At 42.0% G+C, this 27,227-nt stretch overlaps 1 protein-coding gene across 1 annotated transcript; it reads left to right on the forward strand.

The window, feature by feature from the left end:
- Window positions 1–925: 925 nt before the first annotated feature.
- fbxo2 (F-box protein 2) lies at window positions 926–26,625 on the forward strand. The gene is made up of 5 exons (XM_031906685.1): window positions 926–1,175; window positions 2,345–2,471; window positions 10,614–10,709; window positions 20,154–20,289; window positions 26,193–26,625. The coding sequence occupies exons 1-5, from the start codon at window positions 926–928 to the stop codon at window positions 26,325–26,327; spliced, it is 744 nt and encodes a 247-aa protein (XP_031762545.1). The 3' UTR covers window positions 26,328–26,625.
- The last annotated feature ends 602 nt before the right edge of the window (window positions 26,626–27,227 follow it).

A 27,227-nucleotide genomic window follows, 5' to 3' on the forward strand; every position in this document is an offset into this window, starting at 1 on the left:
ACATACAGCTGATATTGATACCAGCATATTGTCAGCCTGCACTTATCCACATACTCCACTTTTGAAAAAAGGAATACAACTTAGAAATGCAGTATGTAATACATCTGAAGTTGAGACTGCATATCAGCTTACACCATGAAAAATAAAATAGAAATGGTGTTTGTCGCAAAATAATCTAACATGTTTCTGCTGCAAAACTAAATTCTATATCTGATTATGTTTGTTTATTATGTGCTCCAGTGGCATTCTACTCTTTAGGGCTCTGGTACACGGGGAGATTAGTCGCCCGCGGCAAAACTCCCTGCTCGCGGGTGACTAATCTCCCCGAGTTGCCTTCCCTCTGCCATCCCACCGGCGAACATGTAAGTCGCCGGCGGGATGGCAGACGCGGCGGCGCGATTTCGCGCAAATCGCCGAAAAAGACTCGCGAGGCTTTTTCGGCGATTTCCCGAAATCGCCTCGCCGCGTCTGCCATCCCGCCGGCGACTTACATGTTCGCCGGTGGGATGGCAGAGGGAAGGCAACTCGGGGAGATTAGTCGCCCGCGAGCAGGGAGTTTTGCCGCGGGCGACTAATCTCCCCGTGTACCAGAGCCCTTACTCTCTGTGTCTCACCAGCTGAAATCTGCATGCCCCTCCATCATCTGATACCATTTTAGGTTAGACTCCAATCTGTCCCATCTTCCAGATTTTTCACTAAAGCTTTATTTTAAATCAACCTATTGCTGGTTTGTGAGACCATGGTAAGAAAATTACATGATAATCTTCTCCAACATGGTACTATATAAATAAACTATAATAAACAACAAACTTGTTAATTGGAAATATTATGTAAAATCTACTACATTAGAAGGATGCCTGTTTTATATAATGTGTAGTTAACACATTGTACCTTTTTTACTGTTTTATAACATATATTCAGTTCAATGGAGAACTTCCCAGATGACATTCTGATCCGTATACTTTCTGAAATACCTGCCGAAGAGTTGGTCCTGGTGTGTCGTTTGGTGTGTAGTCAATGGAAGAACATAATTGATGGACTAGATTTCTGGCAAACAAAATGTATGCAAGATTGTTTTATGGAAACAGAACTAGAAAAAGAACCAATAAACTGGAAGACTGTATACTTTCTCAATAAAAGAAAAAGAAATTTGCTCAAAAATAACAGCGGAGAAGGTAAAAAATCATTTGCAATATCATTATTAGGTAAATGATTCAAACTACTTCATTTGCAGAACAAGGGAAAGTGAGTACTTTAGTAATTAATGTCAGTTAAAAACATGCCTATAATTTCCTATCAACCGTTTACCATTAAAACCTGTATAAAGTTAGTTATGGGTGCAGCCCATTCTTTCCTATATTAATATTAAAAAAAGCATATATTAGCCAACTTCACCAGGTACCTTATTCCCTTATAGTGAAATTATCAGTTTATGGCTCTTCATCTTGCATAGACCTTTATGTGAGAAAGGGTAAGATAGCTAAACATACTGCACTCAGTATCAGGTGTTGGCATCAAAATAAAAGTATTTTTATTGTAAATCCAACATTTCAGTTGCATAAAGTGATCCTCCTTGTCCTCCTTGTCTCTTGTTAAGAAGACAGTAAATTGTTTTACTAAAAAAACATTGTTTTAAATTTGAATTGGCTTTAATTACTAGAAGGCGCTCTTCCTTTTGCTTTCAATATTTTTTTTTAAATGCAGAAACAGAAATATCAGTTTATAAGGGGTTATTTATTTTACTTTTGATTAAATTTAATTTGCACTTATTTAAAGTGTCATTAAATATACTGGGTGATAATTGGCAAGGTTTTCTGGATTTCTGATTAGAAGTAGGTCTATTCTATGGCCCAGTGGTGATTGGAAACCCGTGGAATACAGTGAATACCAGATTTCATAAACAAAACTTCTGCTGGTTGTACAGCAAAGGGATTGCCAGCAGGGGCTGGCAACTCAGCACTGGCAGGATACAGGGTTGCAGTAGGGGCTACTGCCACCTGAGGCAGCAGCCAGATGCTACCCCCATTCTTACCTTTTTTGTGTTAGAGAGAGTCAAGGAGAACACATTGCAATTGTGCTGTCCACACAAGAAAAGCCAAATGTCTATTTAAAATAAACATAAATTTGGCTCATAAACCACTGGAAAGCAAGCATGTTGTGTTCCAGAAAACAGACCCAAGTTGGACTCATACCATACATGTTTTTCTATATTTTTATTGCCTCACCCACCAGAAAGCTTATTGTAATAAAGACTTACATTTTTAGCCTACAATAACAGATGAGGTCAATCAAGTTTTTATTAAACTATAATACTATTGGATTCTCAATGTTACATGTTTTCTAGAGGAATTCGATTACTGGGAAGATTTGAATTATGGAGGAGATGGTTGGAAAATAGAGGACCTTCCAGGAGATAATGGAAATGATTTTCCATTTGAAGGAATAAAGAAATATTTTGCAACATCATTTGAGTAAGTTTAACCCTTTAAGTGCCAGCCGAATTCGTCATTTCGGTTCCCCCCAGTGCCAGACGTTTTTTAAGCATTTTGTACTCATTCACTTTAACAATGTTTTTTGGTAGGAAAACCTCCATGAAACTAGGGAAATTATATATCGTTTTTTTCGTCACTAATTGGGCTTCGACATACATACCAAATTTTATAACTTTTCTGGAGATATGATGTGTATTTTGGGTGAAATATGTAAAAAAAAAAAAAATTATGAAAAATTTCTGTATATTTTAAGGTTTTTTTCCATAGAAAAGTTAATTTTACTCACTTTTTTTATTGTTTGTAAAAGCCCTGATACTCCCAATTCCAACGATACCAAATATGTGGTGGTACCCCACAGTTCCTGTCCAGAAGTAACCCCCAAACTAAAGCAATACTTAGTACAATATCACACCAGAACAAAGCAGAAAAGCGCTTGTAACAGTTGATGCAGCATAACTTATATGTAAATCTAAAATTTCCCCTCATGTTTGGTATCTTTAGAAACTACAGACCTTCAGGTTTCTAGGTGCAATGTAGTTTTCACTCAAAAGCCAAATACCTTTTGTCAGTGCATTGTGAAATTTGGAACTTTTTATGACATTTTTTTTTTTTCTAAAACGTAAACTTGGACGCATGATCAAATGTGGATTTGACAAAAAAAAATCTCATAAAAATTTTCTAACAAAGGCATATTTGAAAGACAAACTTCTCCTGAATAAAATGATGCCCCATGTATGGGTGCACATAAAGACGTGGGCACCAAACACTCCAAAGCAGGGGCAATGCACAAGGGCAATTACAGCTAAAAATGTGGGGGCTGCGCTCTATGTGCACTTCCTGCAGTTTTTCAGTGTTAACCCCCCTACCTGTGAAATAACCCCCACAAACTATATATTTCTGAAAAGTGCACACCTTCAGCTATTCAGAGACACCACTCTTCTCTTTCTACATGGAAAATTGTGGCCGCAGTCCCTTGCAGAAGTAAGCGCTTTGGTCAGAAATCAAGGAAAAACCAGATAAAAAACCTAGATTTCTCCCCAAAATCTCCATGGCAACTACCAAAAACTTACTAAACATCAATCTGCAAGTTCCCTTGAATAAAACGATACCCCATATGTATGGGTGCACATAAAGACGTGGCCACCAAATGCCCCAAAACAGGGGCAATGCATAAGGGCAATTTCAGTTGAAATTTTGGGGGCTGCGCTCTATGTGCACTACCTGCAGTTTTTCAGTGTTAACCCCCCCTAATTGTGAAATAACCCTCACAAACTATATATTTCTGAAAAGTGCACACCATTAGCTATTCAGAGACGCCACTCTCCTCTTTCTACATGGAAAATTGTGGCCGTAGTTCCTTGCAGAAGTCAGCGCTTTGGTCAGAAATCAAGGAAAAAACAGATACAAACCTAGATTTCTCCCCAAAATCTCTATGGCAACTACCAAAAACTTACTAAACATCAATCTGCAAGTTCCCCTGAATAAAACGATACCCCCTATGTATGGGTGCACATAAAGACGTGGCCACCAAATGCCCCAAAACAGGGGCAATGCAAAAGGGCAATTTCAGTTGAAATCTTGGGGGCTGCGCTCTATGTGCACTTCCTGCAGTTTTTCAGTGTTAACCCCCCATACCTGTAAAAAAACCCCCACAAACTATATATTTCTGAAAAGTGCACACCATTAGCTATTCAGAGACGCCACTCTCCTCTTTCTACATGGAAAATTGCGGCCGCAGTCCCTTGCAGAAGTCAGCGCTTTGGTCAGAAATCAAGGAAAAAACAGATACAAACCTAGATTTCTCCCCAAAATCTCTATGGCAACTACCAAAAACTTACTAAACATCAATCTGCAAGTTCCCCTGAATAAAACGATACCCCCTATGTATGGGTGCACATAAAGACGTGGCCACCAAATGCCCCAAAACAGGGGCAATGCAAAAGGGCAATTTCAGTTGAAATTTTGGGGGCGGTGCTCTATGTGCACTTCCTGCAGTTTTTCAGTGTTAACCCCCCATACCTGTAAAAAAAACACCCACAAACTATATATTTCTGAAAAGTGCACACCATTAGCTATTCAGAGACGCCACTCTCCTCTTTCTACATGGAAAATTGCGGCCGCAGTCCCTTGCAGAAGTCAGCGCTTTGGTCAGAAATCAAGGAAAAAACAGATACAAACCTAGATTTCTCCCCAAAATCTGTATGGCAACTACCAAAAACTTACTAAACATCAATCTGCAAGTTCCCCTGAATAAAACGATACCCCATATGTATGGGTGCACATAAAGACGTGGCCACCAAATGCCCCAAAACAGGGGCAATGCAAAAGGGCAATTTCACTGAGCTCTATGTGCACTTCCTGCAGTTTTTCAGTGTTAACCCCCCATACCTGTAAAATAACCCCCACAAACTATATATTTCTGAAAAGTGCACACCATCAGCTATTCAGAGACGCCACTCTCCTCTTTCTACATGGAAAATTGCGGCCGCAGTCCCTTGCAGAAGTCGGTGCTTTGGTCAGAAATCAAGGAAAAAACAGATACAAACCTAGATTTCTCCCCAAAATCTCTATGGCAACTACCAAAAACTTACTAAACATCAATCTGCAAGTTCCCCTGAATAAAACGATACCCCATATGTATGGGTGCACATAAAGACGTGGCCACCAAATGCCCCAAAACAGGGGCAATGCATAATAATGGGGCTGCAATTTATGTGCACATCTCAAAGTTTTTCAGACAAAATTGCCCCTTAACTGTAAAAAAACCCATATAAACTATACATTGATTAAAAATAGACAACTTCAGCTATTTAGAGACACCGTTCTTGGTCTGAAAAAAAATATAAAGTTAGATTTCTCCCCAAAATCTCAACGGCAACTATCAAAAAACTTGCTCAGTATCAATTAGCAAGTTACCCTGAATAAAATTACACCCCATATGTCTGGTTGCACATAAGTACATGGCCGCCAAACCTGAAAATGCACTCTATGCACCCCTTGCAGTTTTTTACTTTACCCCCCCCCAAATAAACCCCTAAATTGTACTTTACTCACCTATTTCTGTTTTGTGGAGCATCTTTGATTTGAGTTCCATCTTTCCTGTGGTGTTATGATACCAGTTTTTTGCTTCTTCCTACACTACTTTAGAAATGACAAAATCTGCACCACATTTAGAAGGATATTTGCCAAAAAATCCATAGTAATTTGGCCCATAAATGATGCAAATGTCCTTAGAAGTTGCACTAAAGGTTAGGAATTTAGGTGCCAACAATAAAGCTTGGGGCATTAGCATCAGAGATAAAATTATGTGCACCATTACGTGCCGTGCAGCAGTCACCAGTGGCACACCAGTATTACGCAAAGTTTTTATATTTAGAGAGCCACTGCAACTTGTGTAACCTAACCAGAACATACAGTAGATATTCAATTTGTACTACAAGCACAAAAAACCATAATGTATCTGTCATCCTGTGCTCAAGAACCTTTGCAAAAAACTCAAGGCCTACACTTACAGTAGTTAAATGCTGCCCAGAAATACAAAGTAATATACAAAACTATGCACAGATAACTGCGCTGACAGGCAAGCTTTTGAGGTGCCAGTAAAAGGACTTGTGGCATCAGCTTTAGAGATAAAAACATCTCATTGATTCATCACACACCACAAGTTTTATCATGCGCCCTGTCAGTCACCCAGCACCTCAGTTCGCTATACCAACAGCACAATATAAGTCCTACCCCATAACCAAAGAAACACTGCAACTAGCCTGAATAACCATAGCTCAAACACAAAAATCTGAATGCCCAAGAACAAGTCTAAACAACCACAAGCTACAAGCACACTTTGTTTTTCTGACAACCTGTGCAAAAAACAAAATCACACACCATAAATCCCTACTTTACTAAAAAAAAGAAAACACTTTTGCCAATATGACACACCTTACCAAACTTTTCATCACATATATCTATAACCTAGTTATAAGTAAAGTACGGACCTGCCAGAATAGATAAACTCAATAAATAAAAAACAGCGTCACTTTGCCAGCACAGCTAAGTTTGGAGTCCTGAAACCTTGTGCATAAAAACCTAGAACATGCCAAGTTCACTATTCTGATATGCTAAATCCTTATTCCACCAACAAACACAGAGAACCATAACCTACCTATAAAAACACAAAATTCAAGTCCTCTCATAGTGTACCACAGTATGGTACACTTCAAAACATGGGTGGAAACACAAAGCAGGCTTGCTAGGACACTTGGGACAATAATACCGGACATCTCGCCTAACACCCTTGGAACGGCAAACCTTACATTTTCTCTGGGCATATGTTTTTTTAGGTGTTGGTGGAATTTGTGCTATAAAATGCTTACCCACCATTCGGGCAACATTGTCGTTACCTGGCATGTCAGGAACCTCCTCTACATCACCAAACAACAAGGCAGGGAGCAACTGCAGCAAATAATTGTAATAAGACAATCTGGGGCCTGGTACTGCCGCCTTGTAAACGACATAAGAATTATAAAGGGCCATTTGGATCATATAAATTGCTGCTTTTTTGTACCAGGCCCTGGTTTTTCGGGTGGCATTATAATAATGTTGTATTTGGTCGGATTTATCAACACCACCCATATGCTTACTATATTCTTTACTACACAGTGGCTTTGTTTTTGAGGGCCTACCGCCACTTCTGTGTTGGACAATCATGGTCTCATCGTGGATAGTAGTAAGCATAAAAACAACTTTGGTGTCTGAATATTTTATGGCCAAGAGCTCATTGCTTCTTAGAGCATGTACTTCTCCACGCTTCAGTTTCTTATCCAGCAATTCCCTGGGCAGTCCTTTGCGGTTACGGTTGACTGTGCCGCAGGCTGGGGTGTCCAAAGAATTTAGGGCTCTAAATAAAGGGATGCTTGTGTAAAAGTTATCCACGTATAAGTGGTAACCTCGGCCCAGCAGTGGAGTTATGAGCTCCCAAACAATTTTACCACTGGTAGTCAAGTCAGTGGGACAACCGGGGGGGTCCAAATTAGTGTCCTTTCCCTCATACAGCATGAAATAACTAGTGTAGCCCGTGCTGCTTTCACAGAGTTTGTAAAATTTCATCCCATAGCGAGAACGCTTACTTGGGATATATTGACGAAATTTTAGGCGCCCTTTGAAGAGCAAAGGGGACTCATCAACACAGACATTTTGGGAGGGGGTGTAAACCTCTGCGAAGCGCTGAGACAGGCTATCTATAAGGGGCCTCAATTTATAAAGCCTGTCATAACCGGGCTCATTAGGGGCAACAGCCGTTGTGTTGTCGTTAAAGTGAAGAAACCGCAATAAAATTTGATAACGGTTTCTTGGCATAACGGCTGAAAAAAGAGGGATGGAAAGGACTGTATTGGTATCCCAGTAGGAAGCTAAAGAATTACGTTCTACGAGTCCCATTGCCAATGTAAGAGCCAGGAATCTTTTTATTTCGTTTATATTTGTGGGATACCATGCCTGGGCTCTTGAAAAACCCGGTAAAGGGTTGCTGGCAAGATACTGCTCAGCATACAAATTTGTGTAACGGACCATGTCCTGTAGGATGGCCTCTGTAATATAGAGATTAAAAAAATCTATAATTTCAAAATTAGTGGTGTCCACACTGATGCCAGGGACTGCAGTGAAAGGGGGAATTTCAGGGACATAATTACAGGGAGGCCCCCACGCAGGCTCTCCAACTGCTGCATCAGTGCTACCCTCACCCTCTTCTACTTCCATGGGTACATCTTGGGCACTACCACCAGCCTCTGCCTCTTCAGCAGTAAGCGTGCCACCACTACTATCCTCTGCGCTAACCGTGTCACTATCGTCTATCTCTGATTCCTCAGTAGAGTGGTCAGATGGCACATACTCAGACCCAGAATCGCTAAATTCTTCTGAGCTGGAGTCCATGCAATACCTAGCAGCCTCCTCGGTGCTGTAAAACCGTTTGGCCATTGTGCCAGAAATATACCAACAACTGCAAATCTAGCAATCAGCAGGCAAAGTGAAAACAAGCAAGCAAAAAAAAAAAAAAAAAAAAGCAGCAAGCAAGACAACACTTGTAATAGGAGAAGCTAGAAAAAAAAAACCTCACTGTAACCTTTTGATAAACTCAAGCCAGCAAGGGATGACCAGGAGTTAACCTTTGGCAATAGAGACTACTAGAACAATCTGAACTTAGCACCTCTGGATCTTTCTAGAACAACTGAAACCAAATGGAATAAAACCACTAAAAGCAATCAAAGAACAATAATTACAATGAAATCGGTGGTCAGAGCCCTGGATCCACCAATGTCACTGCAAAAGCAACCTTTTAGGGGCACTAAATACACAATAAAGAACAATGCAAAGATAAAACACCATAAAATCAGTAAATTCCAATAAAACCACCCAAACCAACAAAAGAACAATAATTGCAATGAAATCGGTGGTCAGAGCCCTGGATCCACCAATGTCACTGCAAAAGCAACCTTTTAGGGGCACTAAATACACAATAAAGAACAATGCAAAGATAAAACACCATAAAATCAGTAAATTCAAATAAAACCACCCAAACCTACAAAAGAACAATAATTGCAATGAAATCGGTGGTCAGAGCCCTGGATCCACCAATGTCACTACAAAAGCAACCTTTTAGGGGCACTAAATACACAATAAAGAACAATGCAAAGATAAAACACCATAAAATCAGTAAATTCCAATAAAACCACCCAAACCTACAAAAGAACAATAATTGCAATGAAATCGGTGGTCAGAGCCCTGGATCCACCAATGTCACTGCAAAAGCAACCTTTTAGGGGCACTAAATACACAATAAAGAACAATGCAAAGATAAAACACCATAAAATCAGTAAATTCAAATAAAACCACTCAAACCAACAGAAGAACAATTATTGCAATGAAATCAGTGGCCAGAGCCCTGGATCCACAAACGTCACTGCAAATTCAGCACCCAATAGCAATAAAAAAGTTACAGTGCAATAGAATAATTCAAAAACAGAAATCAATTATGAAAATGCAAAAAAAACACTAAAATGCAACCAAATAAATCAGATAATTATAGAGCAAGATCAGAAATAAAGTTTTAGTAAAAAAAAAAGACTGCCAAAGAAAGCAAAGAAAGAAAGAAAAGAAAAGAAAGAAAGATTTTTTTTTTTTTTTCTAAGTGTGTGTGTGTAAGTGTCTGTGTGTGCTTGGGAAAGTTGTAAATAAGTGTGTATGTGTGTAAAAGTGTAATAATGACAAATATAGAAGAAGAAATGGGAAAAAAAAAAAAATTTTTTAGACAGTTGAGATAGAAATAAGCAAAATAAACAGTGGTTAGAGAGTTGTAGTTCAGCTCACACAATGCAGGCAGGCAATCAGGGCGACCAATCCAGCAGGAAGGCAGCAGGAAGGCAGCAGGGGGGCTCCAGCAGTCACATGTGCGCAGCAGGAGTGAAGAGGCGACGCGGGGGCGGCGATATTTAAAGGGACAGCAGTGGACACGTCATCAATGCGTGTCCACTGCTGTCATTGGCTGAGGGACCGGATCGGTGCGGCTGGGCGACCGGATCGGTGAGTATGTCTTCATTCGCTCGTTGCCTAGGGGGTTGTGAAGGCTTTACAAGCGCTGCGCTGCTTTAAAAGCGAGCGCAGCGCTTGTAAACCCGACAGTGCCATTGGACGTAGATTCTACGTCCCATGGCACTTTGGTCCCTTAGTGCCTTGGACGTAGAATCTACGTCCCATGGCACTTAAAGGGTTAAGACATGTGTATTGCAGCAGGAATCTAGTTACATGGATTTAAATGTAAAATGAATGCTTTAAATGTAAAACAAAACAAAAAATGCCGGACTTTGTTTGATTTGACCAACTTTTGAAGTGGCACAGCCTCTGGTTTACAGCAGCTGGGATTGTGACTGGGAAAATTATATTCCATTTGATATTGACTGATGGAACTTAAACTTTGACATTTGATCAATAAGTATTGTGCTATTACACATTTACTTACTTCCTGCTTACTAACTACCTGGAAGTGCCCCCATTTGTATTGGTATAAAAATGCAGGTTGTTCTAATACTAAATGTGTATTTATTACCCCCTTATAATTTTTTCCTATTGTAGATGGTGCAGTAAGTCACAGCTTATAGATCTTCTTAGTGAAGGATACTGGGAGGATCTGCTCGACACAGATCAACCGAATATACTTATTGAAGACTGGTAAGGAATCATCGTCTCCAGTATGATACGTTAGAGCAGAATCAGAAACAGAATTAGGTAGAAAATGCAATGCAGACATGTTGGGTTGGGCATAATGTAGGAAAGGTGCAATTTAGAAAAAAAACAAAAATCCTTAGAATGTACTTCCCCTAATGGATGCTCAGCTTAAACCAATACTAGTTATGCACCATGTTCATTTAAGTGAACGGACCAGTGGGGTGGGAGTTTAAAAGTTAGAAGCTCATCCCTTTCTTTTCCTAAAGAGGGGTCAGTGTGGGGACAACCTGAAGAAAAGAAAAAGGGGCAGACAGATAGATTAATTAAAAGAAAGTTAAAGGAGATGTCAACCTTAATTTTAATTTCACTTCTAATGGATATGGTGCCTTACCCCCACTTAAACCGCATAAGTGCCGCTCCCTCAATCTCCTCCTACAGCCTGCACCACAGCATTCTTTTCTGCTCTGTTTTGCGTGTCACCCAGTGGCCATTTTGCCGGGTGATGTCATCAAGAGCGTGCACCTGACCTCTTCAACAACAATAAAATTAAACAGGAATGAAGTGTACATTGCTTAAATATTTCAGCAAACACTGTTTAAGCTTGCAAGACTCACTTAAATGCCTGCAGATCAGATTCAGCAGTGAAAAGGTTAAACTTTCCTGCCTGCAGTCAGAAGAAAGAAAGGGAGCAGAGAGCTCTCGTTTACAAAGGCAGAGTTAGTATAGCAACTGCCTATGCGATCGGCTCATTGGAGCATTGACTGTGGGCGTGGTTAAAGAGTTCAATCGTCTGCTGTGTAGAGAAGAGATTCATCTCAAGTGAGCATGCTCATTAAAATGGCATGAAACTGGGCATGTGCACCACGCCAGGAAGACAAGGAGATCCTGAAGGGAGGGGGGAGAGGGAGTTATCCAGCTCTGCAGTGAGAGAAACTCCAAGGCTTTTCTCTGCTAAAATTTTTGGTTGGGGGGTTGACATGTCCTTTAAAAGGGGTAGAGTGTGAGACATGGGGAGAGGGGTTAAAGGTGGAATGGTGGCAGGGAAGGAGGGAAAATGGCCAGACATGGAAAGGAGTAAAATGCAGACAGACTGAAACAGAGGGTAACCAGCGAGATGGATAAAAAGAGAGAATGAAGGGTCCATGGGAATAGGATTAAAGAGAGTAATAATGGCATATGTTGACAGGGTGCAGTGACTTGGGAAAAGTACGTAAACAAAAGAGTATAAAAAGGAAAAGGTGTAAAAAAGAAACTGGTTAGGAAGGTAATATGGCACAAGGATGTATTTTGGAAGAGTAAGACATGGGGAGAGAACTAAAGAAAGAGTGACAGGTATAGGGTGTGTGAGTAAAACAGCACATGGGCTGATTATTTAATGGTGAATAGAAAAGTAGGTAGAATAAAAGATTAAAGGGGGAGACTGGCATCAGGGGAGATGGGTAAAAGAATGGCTCCCAGAAAGAGAGGAAGAAGACAATGACACATAAAGAGGGGGAAGGGGGGTATGAGGAGAAATTCAAGATGTGGATTAAAAGAGTAACTGTCTCCGAGGTCCGTAACTGTCTCCGAGGTCTCCCACATTCTTTTGTCTGTTCCCCTCACCACTTGCTCTCTTGACCCTATGCCTTCCTCTCTGCTCAAACACTGCATTCCTGAACTTACTCCGGCTCTTACTCACATCTTTAACTCTTCTCTGACCTCTGGAAGCTTCCCCTCTTCCTTCAAACAGGCCTGTGTCAAGCCCATCCTAAAAAAGGCCACGCTGGACCAGTCCTGTCTCTCTAACTACCGCCCTGTCTCGCTTCTACCGCTTGCCTCCAAAATCTTAGAGCGTATTGTCTTCTCCCGTATTACTAACTTTCTCAATGACCATAATTTATTAGACCCCCTGCAATCTGGTTTTCGGCCTGCACACTCTACTGAGACAGCGTTGTGCAGAGTTACAAACAATCTTCAGGTTGCCAAAGCCAAAGGTCACTTTTCCATACTAATCCTCCTAGATCTATCGGCTGCGTTTGATACGGTTGACCACTCCCTCCTGATGCAAATTCTGCATTCGATTGGTCTCCGCAGTCAGGCTGCATCCTGGATCTCTTCTTATCTCTCTAACCGTTCATTCACTGCCTCCTATGCTAATAAAACCTCATCTCCAGTTCCTCTTAATGTGGGGGTACCTCAAGGCTCTGTACTTGGGCCGTTGTTGTTCTCCCTCTACACGCTGTCTTTGGGAGATCTTATCCGTTCATTTGGCTTCAAATACCATCTGTATGCTGATGATATCCAAATTTATCTGTCGACCCCTTCATTAACAGCTGAAACTGAGACTCAAATCTCTAACTGCCTCCTGGCCATCTCTAACTGCCTCCTGGCCATCTCTAACTGGATGAACCAACGCCACCTCAAACTCAACCTAACAAAAACTGAACTAATGATCTTTCCGCCTAAGCCTGGTCCTACCCCCCCCTTTTCTATCTCTATTGATGGCACCCTCATCAACCCCGTCGATTCGGCGCGTTGTTTGGGGGTGATCTTTGACTCCAGTCTCTCCTTTTCTAACCGCATTAACACCACTGTCAAAACCTGTCACTTTTTCTTATGCAATATTGCCAAAATTCGTCCCTTTCTTTCTACTGCAACAGCTAAGCTGCTCGTGCATGCTCTCATCCTGTCACGACTGGACTACTGCAACCTGCTATTAACCGGCCTCCCTAACTCCCATCTTTCCCCCCTACAGTCTATATTAAACACTGCTGCCAGAATTCTCCTCCTCTCATCCAGGAGAGTTCAGGCCCTTCCCCTGCTAAAGGCCTTATCGTGGCTTCCTATCAAACAAAGAATATCCTACAAACTTCTTCTCCTAACCTTCAAGGCCCTCCATTCCTCTGCTCCTCACTACATCTCGTCCCTTGTGTCTCCGTATGTTCCCGGCCGACTCCTTCGTTCCTCGTAGAGCAATCGTTTGGTTGCGCCCCCCACTACTGCGGTTTCCCACCTTAAACCTTTCTGCCTGGCTGCCCCCTACATTTGGAATGCCCTCCCTGATTTCCTCCGGAGAGAATCCTCCCCCAGTCTTTTTAAAACTAAGGTTAAAGACTACCTTTTGGAGCACTCGCCCATCACCTGATCTGGGAACTGGTACTTATATTGTAATGTCACCCACTGTGACCTACAGCACTTATATTTGCCTATTTGTGTCTGTTAGTTACCCCTCCCATATAGATTGTAAGCTCTACGGGGCAGGGACCTCCTTCCTCTTGTGTCCTCGACTCTTAACTTATTGCTGCTGTATTTATCTGTATTTATTATTATTATACTTTGTACTTATCTATTATCTTATTAACACCCTGTTTGTATTAATGTATTCTACTGTACAGCGCTGTGCACATAAGTAGCGCTTTATAAATAAAGATATACATACAAAAGAATAGTGAAAGAGAAAAAATAAATCAAAAGCAATATGAAATTTAAATTATGGATAGACTAGGAACCAAAATGTAATATAATTCCCTTATAAATGAAAGGCATAATTGTTGTTTATGTATTCCTTCTCTCATCACTGAGGGGAACAGTACATATAAAGATTGCCTGGAGTGACAGAACTACTAAGTGCTGACAAAGCCTAAAGATTTTAAAATTCTACAGTAGTAACTTTTAAAATTTTCTACAGCAGTATTTTTTTTATCCCTCCAACGGTGTGTGGATTGCTCAAACAATAAGGTATTTGTTTTCACAAGGATGATCCACCACAAGTCCATGAAGGAGAAAGCGTAAAATGTCAAAAAAAGACAGCACAGTTTTTTGGCTTGTAGGAAACGGCTTTATCCCTCTTTTTATCTTGTTTTAGTAGTATATATATTAGGGCCCCTTCATTAAAGCTCCAAACATAAGTGCTAAATTGTGCTCCTTGTGCTCAGTGACACAGCACTTGCACCAGCCATTTCTAACTTGTGTCTGAATTATGAGCAAGTTAGGGGGGCAGAATAGGGGATATCAATGCCCGCCCCCCCAAAACAAAATAGCACTGCCAAACATAAGCAGAGTTGTATTCACAGGAAAAGAGCAGGTCTTTGCTTTCCATTCTAGCAGTTTGCCGTACAATCTTTTTTAGGTAGGCACCATGATGTTAACTGGTTGACTATACCACTGTGTTATACATTAAAAAAAAAACAAAATATTCTAAAAATATTATTATCCATAACTCCACAACCTTACATTTTCAAGAAATATGAAATACTTTAATAATATTTTTACTACATTACATGTAGTACTATACAAGAAATAAGAAATACTTTAATAATATTTTTACTACATTACATGTAGTACTATAGCAAGAAGACCATAAGCCAGGTGCAGAATTTGTACCCATGCCCAAAGGATCTGTCTATATGTTACTGAATACAAAAAAATAGGATCACACAAAGTATAAACTTAACAGAACTCAAGATATCTGCACCATTCCCACAAACATCAAATAGGTGGATAAATACCAGGATATGGTTAAAATGTAACTTTTATTAATAAAATTACAATTGCCATGTTGAATTCAATTTAAAAGGGTAAAGACTATTGATCCATTAAGGGAACTTGAAAGAGGTCAAAAAGTGAGAAAATAATTGTATCCCTGCCTGTCCTGCACCCAATGTGCTACTTATACCCTTGAGCAAAAAGAGGAAGGCACAGAAGCCAGAAACAATTGAGGAAAGAGAGAACAGGTGCAACAATATATCATGATTTTGCCACCCTTATAAGACACTCATCCTCACATTTTCTCCTATCCCACTGGCAACAATTGTAACCGTACAGGAGCAAAACGCTCGTCAGGCACCTGTGAGGGGGGAGGTTATTGAAGGGTGTTGAAGGGGTTTTAATAGTGTGGGTAAACAAATCGCTCAGTGGTTATGGGGGTTTCCTGGTGATTAGGCCACAAGTTGGAATGACAGCGTGGGGAGAATGTTCTGTGATTTGGTCAGCGCCGGGCCAAGACAGACGGGTGCCCTAGGCAACCCGTCTGGATTGGCCTGCCCCCATCCTTTGTGGACAGGCACTTATGAACGCACATAGGGTTACTGGATCACTGGAGGGGGGTGATGCGGTGGGGGGGAAGGGCGCAGAACTAGGGGTAAGTGAAAGGAGTGGCATCTGCCTGGTGCCCCCGTCCGTTGCGCCCTAGGCAGATGCCTTTTCTGCCTACCCCTAGTTCTGGCCCTGGATTTGGTTGTATAAGCAGCGGGATATAGATATCTGCTACTCAATTTGATGTGGACCAAGGTAAGACCAAAGTAAGGTGACCTATCTATATGACTACAATTGTTTTGGGTGGATGATAACACTTACAATTTGAAAAACACTGGTTTGGTGATAGTCGATATAATTGTTGCCAGTGGGATAGGAGAAAATGTGAGGATAAGTGTCTTATAAGGGTGGCGAGATAGCGATACATTGTTGCACCTGTTCTCTCTCCTCAATCGTTTCTGGCTTCTCTGCCTTCCTCCTTTTGCTATTTTCTCACTTTTTGACCTCTTTTGAGTTCCCTTAATGGATCAAAAGTCTTTACCCTATGCAAGTTTTAAATTGAATTCAAAATCATATTGTCAGGATCAGCGGGATTCGAACACCACTTGGGGTGTTCCTGGCGGCATGCATTTGCCTCCGTAGCCACTGGAGGCATTTCGGTCTGTCTGTTTCTTCTCTTGTCTCCTACTTTCTGTCTGCTCCCTTTCCTCCGCCCACCTCATTAACCTCATGTGTTTCCCATCTTCTAATCTTCTCCCTTTATACGCTTTTCCCTGACCATTGCCCCTTGCTTGGTCATTAATTGTCTTTCGTGACCCTGCCTTGGTTATACTCCGGGTTACTCAGTCTTCAGGCTCCCACCTTCCTGGTACTCCACAGCGTCTCCACAGGGAGATCGTGACAGAATGACCAAGCCATACAAAATGGAGCCTGTCGGTAACTCCTCCATGTCCTGTGATGTTGAACTACAACTCTCTACTGCTCCTTGGCTCTCTACCCTCAAGAAATACAAAGGTGAGGAAGATTCTTTTTCTGCCTTTCTGCTTTCATGTAAAGCCTTAAGTTCTGCTCCATTTTTTGTACAAGCCACTAATCCTTTAAGGAGTAGACTTATAGCTCGTTATCTCCTAGAGGGAGATGCTCGTGTATGGGCGGAATGGTGCATTGCTGAAAAGGCCAGGAGGATCCCTGTGCTTTTTTGTCCTATCTGAAAGCTACTTTTACTGGGGATTTATTCCCAGTTACCTCTGACTCATTCTCTTCAAGTGCCACTGGGACTGCCGGTTCTGTAAAACCTTTCCCGTTTACCCCTTCAGTCCCAAGATATTCACAGCTTGTTGATTTAAATATATTGAATATCCACCAGCCTACTGTTCCTTCCTATTATGATTTTTATGATGAGGAACCAGACTGTGAAGATGACTATACTGATTTTTCTGATTATGAAGATTGGGAAGATGTGGATTCTGATGAGGATGAGATTCAAACTGCCATTAAACCCATGTCTGTTCATTTACCTTCTGTTCAGTCTGTAACTGCTCCCCTGTCAGCTTTGGCTGTTCCGCAGTCTGACATCAAACCTGTGACCATTTTCAAGTCTCTCAGACCTGAACCCCAGTTCGTGAGTCTGTCTATTAAAAACCAGTCTCTTGCTCAAGTTCCTGCAGCCAAGCTTCCAGTGTCTGCTCCGGTGCCAGCTATCTCCCTGTCTGCTCCGGTGCCAGCTATCTCCCTGTCTGTTCCGGTGCCGGCTATCTCCCTGCCTGCTCCAGTGCCAGCTATCCCCCTGTCTGCTCCGGTGCTGGCTGCCCAGCTTCCAGTGTCTGCTCCAATGCTGGCTGCTCCAGGACCGGCTGCCCAGCCTTCAGCACCTGCGTATTTGTCTATTTTTCTGGTACCTGCTCTCAGGCGGCTTGGTCCCTTGCCAGCTTTCCCACAGATTGGGCCTCTACCATCCCTCTGGCGGTCCAGCTCTAAACTTTACTCCGCTGCCGTGCCAGACTCCACTGCTGTGCCAGTCTCCACTCCTGTGCCGGCTCCCCGAAAGCTGTCTGCTTCTGTGCCGGCTCCCAGAAAGCTGACTGCTCCAGTGCCAGCTGACTCCCTGCCCGCTGTCTGCTTCTGTGCCGGCTCCCCGAAAGCTGTCTGCTCCTGTGCCGGCTCCCCGAAAGCTGCTGCTGTCTGCTCTAGCACCTGCTGTTAACCTGCCGCTTCCTGCACCCGCAGTCCAGTCTCCGGTTCCTGCACCCGCAGTTCAGTCTCCGGTTCCTGCCATCCAGCCAGTGCCTGCTCCGGTGTCTTCCATCCAGCCAGTGCCTGCTCCGGTGTCTGCTACTCAGCCTGTGCCTGCACCCTGACGGCTGCCTGCTCCTGTGCCAGCAGTAAGGTCTGTACCAGCTCCTTCCCTTGTGTCAGTTCTCCAGCCATCAGCTCCAGCCTCCGTGCCGGTTCTCCAGCCATCAGTTCCAGCTCCTGTGCCAGTGGTCCTGCCTGTGACAGCTCCTGTGCCAGTGGTCCTGCCAGCTCCCATGCCAGCAGTTGTGGCTGCTCCAGCCTCTGTGCCAGCGGTCGTGCCTGTTCTCGCTTCAGTGCCGATGCTTCTGCCAGCAGCCTCTGAGGACAAAATTGCTTCCGGGCCTACCTTCCCTGCTACTAGATCTGGTGATTCTGTTGTCACAGACACTGCCAGTTCCGTTGCAGTGAGTGGTGGTCTTGTTGCTTCCCTGGGCATCTCTCTTCCACCTGTAGTGGGTGTGTATGATGGTGCTTCACCTGTAATGGGTGTCTATGATGGTCCTCCACCTGTAATGGGTGTGTTTGATGGTGCTTCACCTGTAATGGGTGTTTTGTGTGGCGTCTCATCCGCTGTGGCTCCTGACCCTGGCGTCTCATCCGCTGTGGTTCCTGACCCTGGCGTCTCATCCGCTGTGGCTCCTGACCCTGGCGTCTCATCCGCTGTGGCTCCTGACCCTGGCGTCTCATCCGCTGTGGCTCCTGACCCTGGCGTCTCATCCGCTGTGGCTCTCGATTCTGGCAACTTCTCTGTTCTAAATCCTGACCTTGGTGGCCTACCTTTTGTTGACGACCCTTTGGCTTCGGCTTCTGTTCCTGGCGACCCTTTGGCTTCGGCTTCTGTTCCTGGCGACCCTTTGGCTTCGGCTTCTGATGACCCTCTGATTCCGGCTTCTGTTCCTGACGACCTTCTGGCTTCGACTTCTGTTCCTGACGACCCCCTGGCTTTGGCTTCTGTTCCTGACGACCCTCTGGCTTCGGCTTCTGTTCCTGGCGACCCTCTGGCTTCGGCTTCTGTTCCTGACGACCCTCTGGCTTTGGCTTCTGATCCTGGTTGAAACTTTTGGACATTTTTTGGACTGCAAGCCTTAAGGACATTTTTGGTAGGAAAATGTTTAAAATATGTCCACCCGATCCTGGGATCGCCCAGTGGTCGATCCTCAAGGGGGGGGTAATGTCAGGATCAGCGGGTTTCGAACACCACTTGGGGTGTTCCTGGCGGCATGCATTTGCCTCTGTAGCCACTGGAGTCATTTCGGTCTGTCTGTTTCTTCTCTTGTCTCCTACTTTCTGTCTGCTCCCTTTCCTCCGCCCACCTCATTAACCTCATGTGTTTCCCATCTTCTAATCTTCTCCCTTTATAAGCTTTTCCCTGACCATTGCCCCTTGCTTGGTCATTAATTGTCTCTCGTGACCCTGCCTTCGTGTTCCCTGTTCCTGTGTCTGTTCTTGTTCCCGCTGGTTCCAAGCTCCAGTTCCGTGTCCTGATCCTGCCTTCTGCCTTGTTCCTGAGTCCTTTCTAGTCCTGCCTTGATTTCCCGGTTTTGACCTTGGCCTGTCCTTGACTTTGCTTGACTGCCGCTTGCCCTGACCTTTTGCCTGTTTTTTGGATTCTGCCTCTGCCTGCCGTTCTACATTCAGTTTGTATATTCGTTGTGTGTTCGGTTACATCACCAAGTTTATTAAAGTTCTTCACTTTCAACATGGCCTCCGACACCAGTTTTGTGACTTATGGTTACACTCCGGGTTACCCAGTCTTCAGGCTCCCACCTTCCTGGTACTCCACAGCGTCTCCTCAGGGAGATCGTGACACATATCCTGGTTTTTATCCACCTGTTTGATGTTTATGGGAATAGTGCAGATATCTGGAGTTCTGTTAACATCATACTTTGTGTGATCTTATTTTTTTGTATATACAGTATGTGTTTAATACTCCATGTGCACATTACCCATCTGTCCTCATTGGATCTAACACTTTTGTGTGGGAGGTGCAACCATTTTCTTATTTAATTTTCTTTATGTAATAAATATATGTTACTTAATGAATGCACTTTTTAAACTTTTTTTTTACTTATCTGGGTAAGGACTGATTATTTTGTGTTTATTTTTGGCCTTGTGACTAAAGTTTGTGTTTGCTCTTAGGTATGCAGCTAGGTCTGATTCAGGATGTTTGTATGAACTCTGTGTGCAGCTTCTATCTGACAACAAAGATATAATCACTGAATATAAGAGCGAGATAATAACAATTCCACAGTTTAGTGATGCCAGCTGGAACCAGGTAAATCCCAAATACATCTATATATGTCATCCAATAAGTATGTTTTGTAAACTAGTGGGATCCATGACAGACACTTTCTTGACTTTAAGGCAGTTTATTTACACAGGGGTGCCCATTTCAACATACAAAACAAATCATAAAAGTAAATCCTCCCCTCTGGGCGCTACCATCACACATTAGATTAGTTCCCTCACTAACCTGGGCCCTTGTGGACTACCAGTGAGAAAACACAAATGTTGGGGTCACCCCTGTACAACACTTCTGGGGAATTAGCTTACCCTCCTGGCTTTCCTTTCAGCTCCTTAGATCCTCAGTCTCTTGGTAGCTTTCTCAAGTCTGGGCTCCCTCTGCTCTGTGCAGCGGCAGGAAGCACCCCCAGCCCCTCTGGGAGTCCTAAATCAGAGAGGTATCCTTCCTGCTCTGTGCCCTGCTCTGAGACTGTCTCACACATTTCCATACAATTAAATACTTTTCCACAGGACAGCCTTCCTGTGGAAAGTAAGCCCCAATAGGTGAGCTGGACTACTAGAATGGATCGCCTGATCCGCTTGTTCTATCCAGAATCCTATAGCTTCCAGGGTCAGACAGCAAAACCATTTAAACAGAGAACCCATTCTCTGTTTAATAAACCTCTCCTCTAAAGGTTATATCTCCCACTATGGAGAACTTGAAGGGAAAACTCACCTTTTCTCTCATTTGTTGGGCCATTCTACCACAGTTTATAGACATATGTGATTGTTACCAAAATTATAGCTAACTTTGTAAGTCTGAGAATCAAAAAACTGATGCTGTCAAATCACTCTCCCCATCCACAGCTGATCATTTCTGGAACATAGAAATACAGTTTTTATAGTATATAACCAACTATGTGATTTTCTTTGCATGATTTACATATTCAGGCAAGGCCATAAATTGCAAAACAATAAAGATATTCTTTGTATGAAGATCTGTGATAGAAACAATGCTAAGATTATGGTTTACAGGATGGCATCAGTAGTGTAAAATATGTCATCAGCAAATTTTGATCTGACATGATGCCTTTTCCATATCTGACTGGGGTAAGAACTACTACTTTATTTCATCAGTATTGTATTGTCTGACTCCATGAGTTTATGGAGATCAGACCCAGTGGAGATGTATTTATAAAACAGATCATGGGGTTTATACAACAATTGTACAGGCATAAAGAGTTGGAACCCTAAGACCTGTACAGGGAGCATATCATTAACAGGTTTGACACACAGATACTAAGGAGACCGACCAACATTGCGCTACAACTGCCTTAGACAGCTGCAGCCCCTGGAGCAACCCTTCATTGTCATGAGGGAGCTAAGGAGTAACATTCGATATTTTAAAATCTACTGTGCTGAAAATTCTCAGACAGAAAGGACAGATTTATAAAAGTATATGCAGAGAACAATTAATATGTGTAAAAAGTGTACATCTGAAATAGATAAGGAGCTGGGCAACAAGTACACAATACTTTTCTCCTACCAGAGACCTTCAAAAACAGGTTTGCTAATGTAAAGGTCATAGTGTTACAGGCCCATGTTGCGGCAGTAGCAACAGTCATTCTGTTAAAGGACATGTCAACCCCAAAAATAATTTTTTGCCTAATTAAAAAAAACATTAATCTAAGCAACTTTGCAATATACATTCATTACAAATTTGTAAAGTTTTTTTTAATTATTTGTATATATAACTGCTATTAAAAGTAGTGTTTGTCTGTCCTTTTCTATTCTCTGCCCTGGTGGCTCTGGCACTTGAAATAATGTAACCAAGCCAATAGATTGACAGACCTGACTTGCTGAAGGAGTCTGGCTTTTGCAACATTGTTTAAAAAGAAACAACCAGGAGTTCAGCAAATGCTGCTTTTAATAGCAATTACATTTACAAATAACTTTAAAGCACTTATCATTTTTAATAAATTCATATTGAAAAGTTGCTTATAATTATGTTTTCTTTTATTAGGCAAGAAATTATTTTTTCAAGAAAATGAATTGAAACACAGCTAAAGTCAGGGGTGTAACTATAGAGGAAGCGGGGTTAACTGTAGTTAATTGACATACAACATACTGTTTGTTCAGTTATTTTAATTGTGCCTAAATTCTCCCATTACTTTACATTCAGGGCAAATATATGACACATGACAGTCTCACACCTTCACAGTGGTACAGTATTTAGACACATGTATGTATGTATATCTTTATCTATAAAGCGCTACTTGTGTACGCAGCGCTGTACAGTAGAATACATTAATACAAACAGGGGGTTATTAAGATAATAATAGATAAATACAAAGTATAACAATAAATACATATAAATACACAGGCCCGGATTTGTGGAGAGGCCACAAAGGCCCAGGCCTAGGGCGGCACAAGTTTAGGGGCGGCATGCCGCCCCGCCGCAAGAAAATTTTTAAATTTGGCTCCCATACGGAGCAGTCGGGACCTCTCCCCACTGCTCCATATGGGAGTTTAAAGTAGCGCATGCGCACTCGCGGGGGGTTATCCCGCGTTTGCGCATGTGCACTGGGGGGCACGTTTGTGCATGCGCACGGGTGGAGGGGGGGCAACGTACAGGGGCGGCCTCGGGGCGCCCAGAACAGAAATCCGGCCCTGTAAATACAAGATACAGTTGCAATAAGTTAAGAGTCAAAGACAAGAGGATGGAGGTCCCTGCCCCGTAGAGCTTACAATCTATATGGGAGGGTAACTTACAGACATGAATAGGCAAATATAAGTGCTGTAGGTCACAGTGGGTGACACTAAAATATGAGTGCTAGTTCACAGATCAGGTGCTGGGCGAGTGCTCCAAAAGGTAGTTTTTAAGTTTAGTTTTAGTTTTTAAGTTTAGTTTTAAAAAGACTTAGGGAGGATTCTCTCTGGAGGAAATCAGGGAGGGCATTCCAAATGTAAAGGGCAGCACTGCAGAAAGGTTTAAGGCAGGAAACAGCAGTAGTAGTGGGGGGAGCGCAACCAAGCGGTTGCTCTGCGATGAACGAAAGAGTTAGCCAGGAACGTATGGAGACACAAGAGTAGAGATGTAGTGAGGAACAGAGGAATGGAGGGCTTTGAAGGTTAAAGGAGAAAGAAAGGCAAAAACTAAGTAAGTTTTATTAGAAATGTCTATGTAAATACAGCCATAAGCACTCACAGAAACATTGCACTGAGTTCTGTGTCAAAAGATTTGTTGTTCTGTAATTCCTGTGCCAGAGACACGCAGCTCTCTCCTCTCCTGCTCCCCCCTCCCTCAAGAATGCTAAGAACTCACTCCCTCCCCCTTAGGAATGTGGATCTGAGCCAATCAGCAGGAGGCTGACTCATAGTCTTACTAACTGAGCATGTACACTTGGTCTGGGTCTCGGTGCAGGAGCGTGGCATTATGGGAACTTTCTTTACACAGCTCAGCGTTTTTTCTTCCTGTTTGGCTTCTGATCATCTGAACAGGTGAAATATGAGGAGATTTAAGGGCACTATTGAGAGGACTGAAGGTATGCCTGCAGCTTGAGATTAACTCTTTATTAGCCTTTCCTTCTCCTTTAAGAGAAGGAGTTTGTAAGATATTCTTTGTTTAATAGGAAGCCACAATAAGGACTTTAGCATGGGAAGGGCATGAGCTCTCCTGGATGAGAGGAGGAGAATTCTGGCAGCAGTATTTAATATAGACTGTAGGGGGGAAAGATGGGAGTTAGGGAGGCCGGTTAGTAGCAGGATACAGTAGTCAAGTCAGGATAGGATGAGAGCATGCATGAGCAGCCTAGCTGTTGTAGTAGAAAGAAAGGGACAGATTTTGGCAATAAGAAAAAGTGACAGGTTTTGACAGTGGTGTTAATATGGTCAGAGAAGGAGAGACAGGAATCAAAGATCACCCCAAACAATGCGCCGAATCAACAGGGTTGATGAGGGTGCCATCAATAGTGATAGTAAAGGGGGGTAGAACCAGGCTTAGGTGGAAAGATCATTAGTTCTGTTTTTGTTAGGTTCGGTTTGAGGTGGCATGGTTCATCCAATTGCAAATAGCTATAAGGCAGTTAGAGATTTGAGTCTCAGTTTCAACTGTTAATGAAGGGGGTGAAAAATAAATTTGGATATTATCAGCATACAGAGGATATTTAAAGCTGAATGAGATCTCCCAAAGCCAGTGTGTAGAGGGAGAACAACAACATACAGAGCCTTGGGGTACCGCTACATTAAGAGGAACTGGAGATGAGGTTTTGTTAGCATAGCAGACAGTGAATGAACAGTTAGAGAGGTAAGAGGAAATCCAGGATGCAGCCTGACTACGGATATCAATCGAATGCAAAGTTTGCATCAGGAGGGAGTGGTCGACCGTATCAAATGCAGCCGATAGATCGAGGAGGATTAGTATAGAAAAGTGACCTTTGGCTTTGGAAACCTGAAGATCATTTGTAACTCTGCACAACGCCGTCTCAGCAGAGTGCGTAAGCCGAAAACCAGATCGCAGTGGGTCCAATAAATTATGGGCGTTAAGAAAGTAAGTAATACAGGCAAAGACAATACACTTTTTTTGAAGGCACATGAAGAACGGAGACAGGTCGGTAGTTAGAGAGACTGGACGGGTCCAGCGTGGCCATTTCAAGGACAGGCTTGACACAAGTCGAAGAGGGGAAACTTTAATAAGTCAGAGAAGAGTTGAAAATGTGAGTAAGAACTAGAGTAAGTTCAGCAGCACAGTGTTTAAGCAGAGAAGAAGGCATAGGGTCAAGAGAGCAAGTGGTGAGCGGAGCAGTCACAGGACCAAAAGAGCTAAGACATGCAGAAGGGGGCTGAGGAAGGAGGAGCTGGTTTGTATTAGTAGAGGAGGGAATCTGATTGTGGATGGACTCCACTTTGTTCATGAAGAAATCCGTAAAGTCCTTGGGGAGAGTGCATAAAGTTAGGTAATGGAGTCTGTGAGGGAAGCAGAAGGGTATTGAATATAGAAAACAGGCGTCACGGGTTGGATTTATTATTGTTTATTATTGTAATATTCCTTCATCTAGGCAGAGTTGAAGCAGGCCAATAGGAATTTATAATGGATAAAGTCCGATTGCCTACGGGATTTCCTCCACATACGTGGATACATAAGTGTATTTCACTCAAAGTAATGTAATTATAATAATTAAAAATATTTACATGCTAATAGGAGTAATACCATAAATTCAAAATAGACTATAGGATATCTATTAATATCTAACTGATTCACAAAATAGTTTGCAGCAGTAGACCAGCTGTATATATAACCTTCTACAGAGTCAAAATAAAACTGGTAGGCAGGCTGACAAAATGGCTCCAGCATGCCAGCCTATTTAACTAGTAACACTCTAACAGTTTACAAAATAACAGAAACTATGTTTTGTTTCACACAAATCCCAAATCTGAGAATACACATAAGCATGTATACACCTAAACCACTGTGAAAAATTTAGCATGAGCCATTTTGTCATTTTTCCTAGTTACTATGTTAAGATAATATATAAGAACATTTCAATACACTAACTGCCTTAATCAATGAATCTTTTCTTTAGATAAGAATATTGTACCAACATATTATGGGGCTAAACAGGTTGTAAACTACATACCTTTTAAAGAAAATGAATTGAGACACAAAGCCAGAGTTACTGGTTGGATGCTTCTTGAAAGAAATGCCGCTCTCTGTGTCTAAACTATATCCTGGTATGGGTTTATGAGCAACCTCTACTGGTGGGGTGGAAATAGATATACAGAAATGACCTATGGTCTAATGCACATTAAACTAAATATACTGTATATACACATGTATATTTATTTATGTAAATAAGACCTTATATTTACTGGGGTCGCAAACAATTTTTAGTGTCATATCAAATGAGTTAACAGTTGTCATTGTGATATATAATCTAATTCTCTTTACCATGATAGATAAACCACACATTTTCAGGATATGGACCTGGTGTAAGATTTATAAGATTCCAGCATGGTGGTCAGGACTCGGTTTTCTGGAAAGGATGGTATGGTGTACGTGTTACCAACAGCAGTGTTACAATACAACCTTAAGACATCTGGAATGAAGACACTCTATCTACTTAGCATGTTCTTCTTTATGTTCTTCTGATGCTGCATATAATATTGATAAAGAAGAAATAATCCTGCTGAAGAAGAGAAGATTCTATCACAATCCTTATCTTATAATTTTTAGCTTGATTGACCTAGTTTAAGTTTATATTTATTTTAATATGGTCTTTAAAGCTCACTGTAATATTTTAGAGATTGCTGAAACTATTTTTGCTGTCAAATTAAAATACATTAAAGAAGAAGGAAAGGTAAATAAGTAAACTTTATCAGAAAGGTCTATGTAAATACAGCCATAAGCACTTACAGAAAGAGAGTTCTCTTTCAAAAACTACAGGATTTCTTATCTGTTTGTTTTCCTCTGCCAGAGACATGCAACTCTCTCCTGCTCCCCCCTCCCTCAAGAATGCTAAGCTCCCCCCCCCCTTAGGAATGTTTGATATGAGCCAATCAGCAGGAGGCTTCCTCATAGTCTTACAAACTGAGCATGTACACCGGTCTTGGTCTTGATGCAGAAGCGAGGCATTATGGGAACTTTCTTTACAGAGCTCAGTGTTTTTTTTTTCCTGTGAGGCTTCTGATCATCTGAACAGGAGAAATATGGGAAGACTTAATAGCACTATTGAGAGAACTGCCTGCAGCTTGAGATTAACTCTTTATTAGCCTTTCTTTCTCATTTAACTGCACATTAGCAAATATATTGCCACAATGCCACTTTGCCAAAGTAAAATGAGATTAAATTTAAAAAATCCAGTGAAACAGTGCCTCAGTAATTGCCAAAAAGATAAAATGTTTGTTTAGTGTAACCAAATATTAATAAATTAATTAATAAAGCATCTCTTTTCTTCTACTTCCCCCCCAAAAAGCCACAATATATATTGCTTT

This window comes from Xenopus tropicalis, chromosome 7, assembly GCF_000004195.4.
Source record: "Xenopus tropicalis strain Nigerian chromosome 7, UCB_Xtro_10.0, whole genome shotgun sequence".
NCBI classification, from domain to species: domain Eukaryota; kingdom Metazoa; phylum Chordata; class Amphibia; order Anura; family Pipidae; genus Xenopus; species Xenopus tropicalis.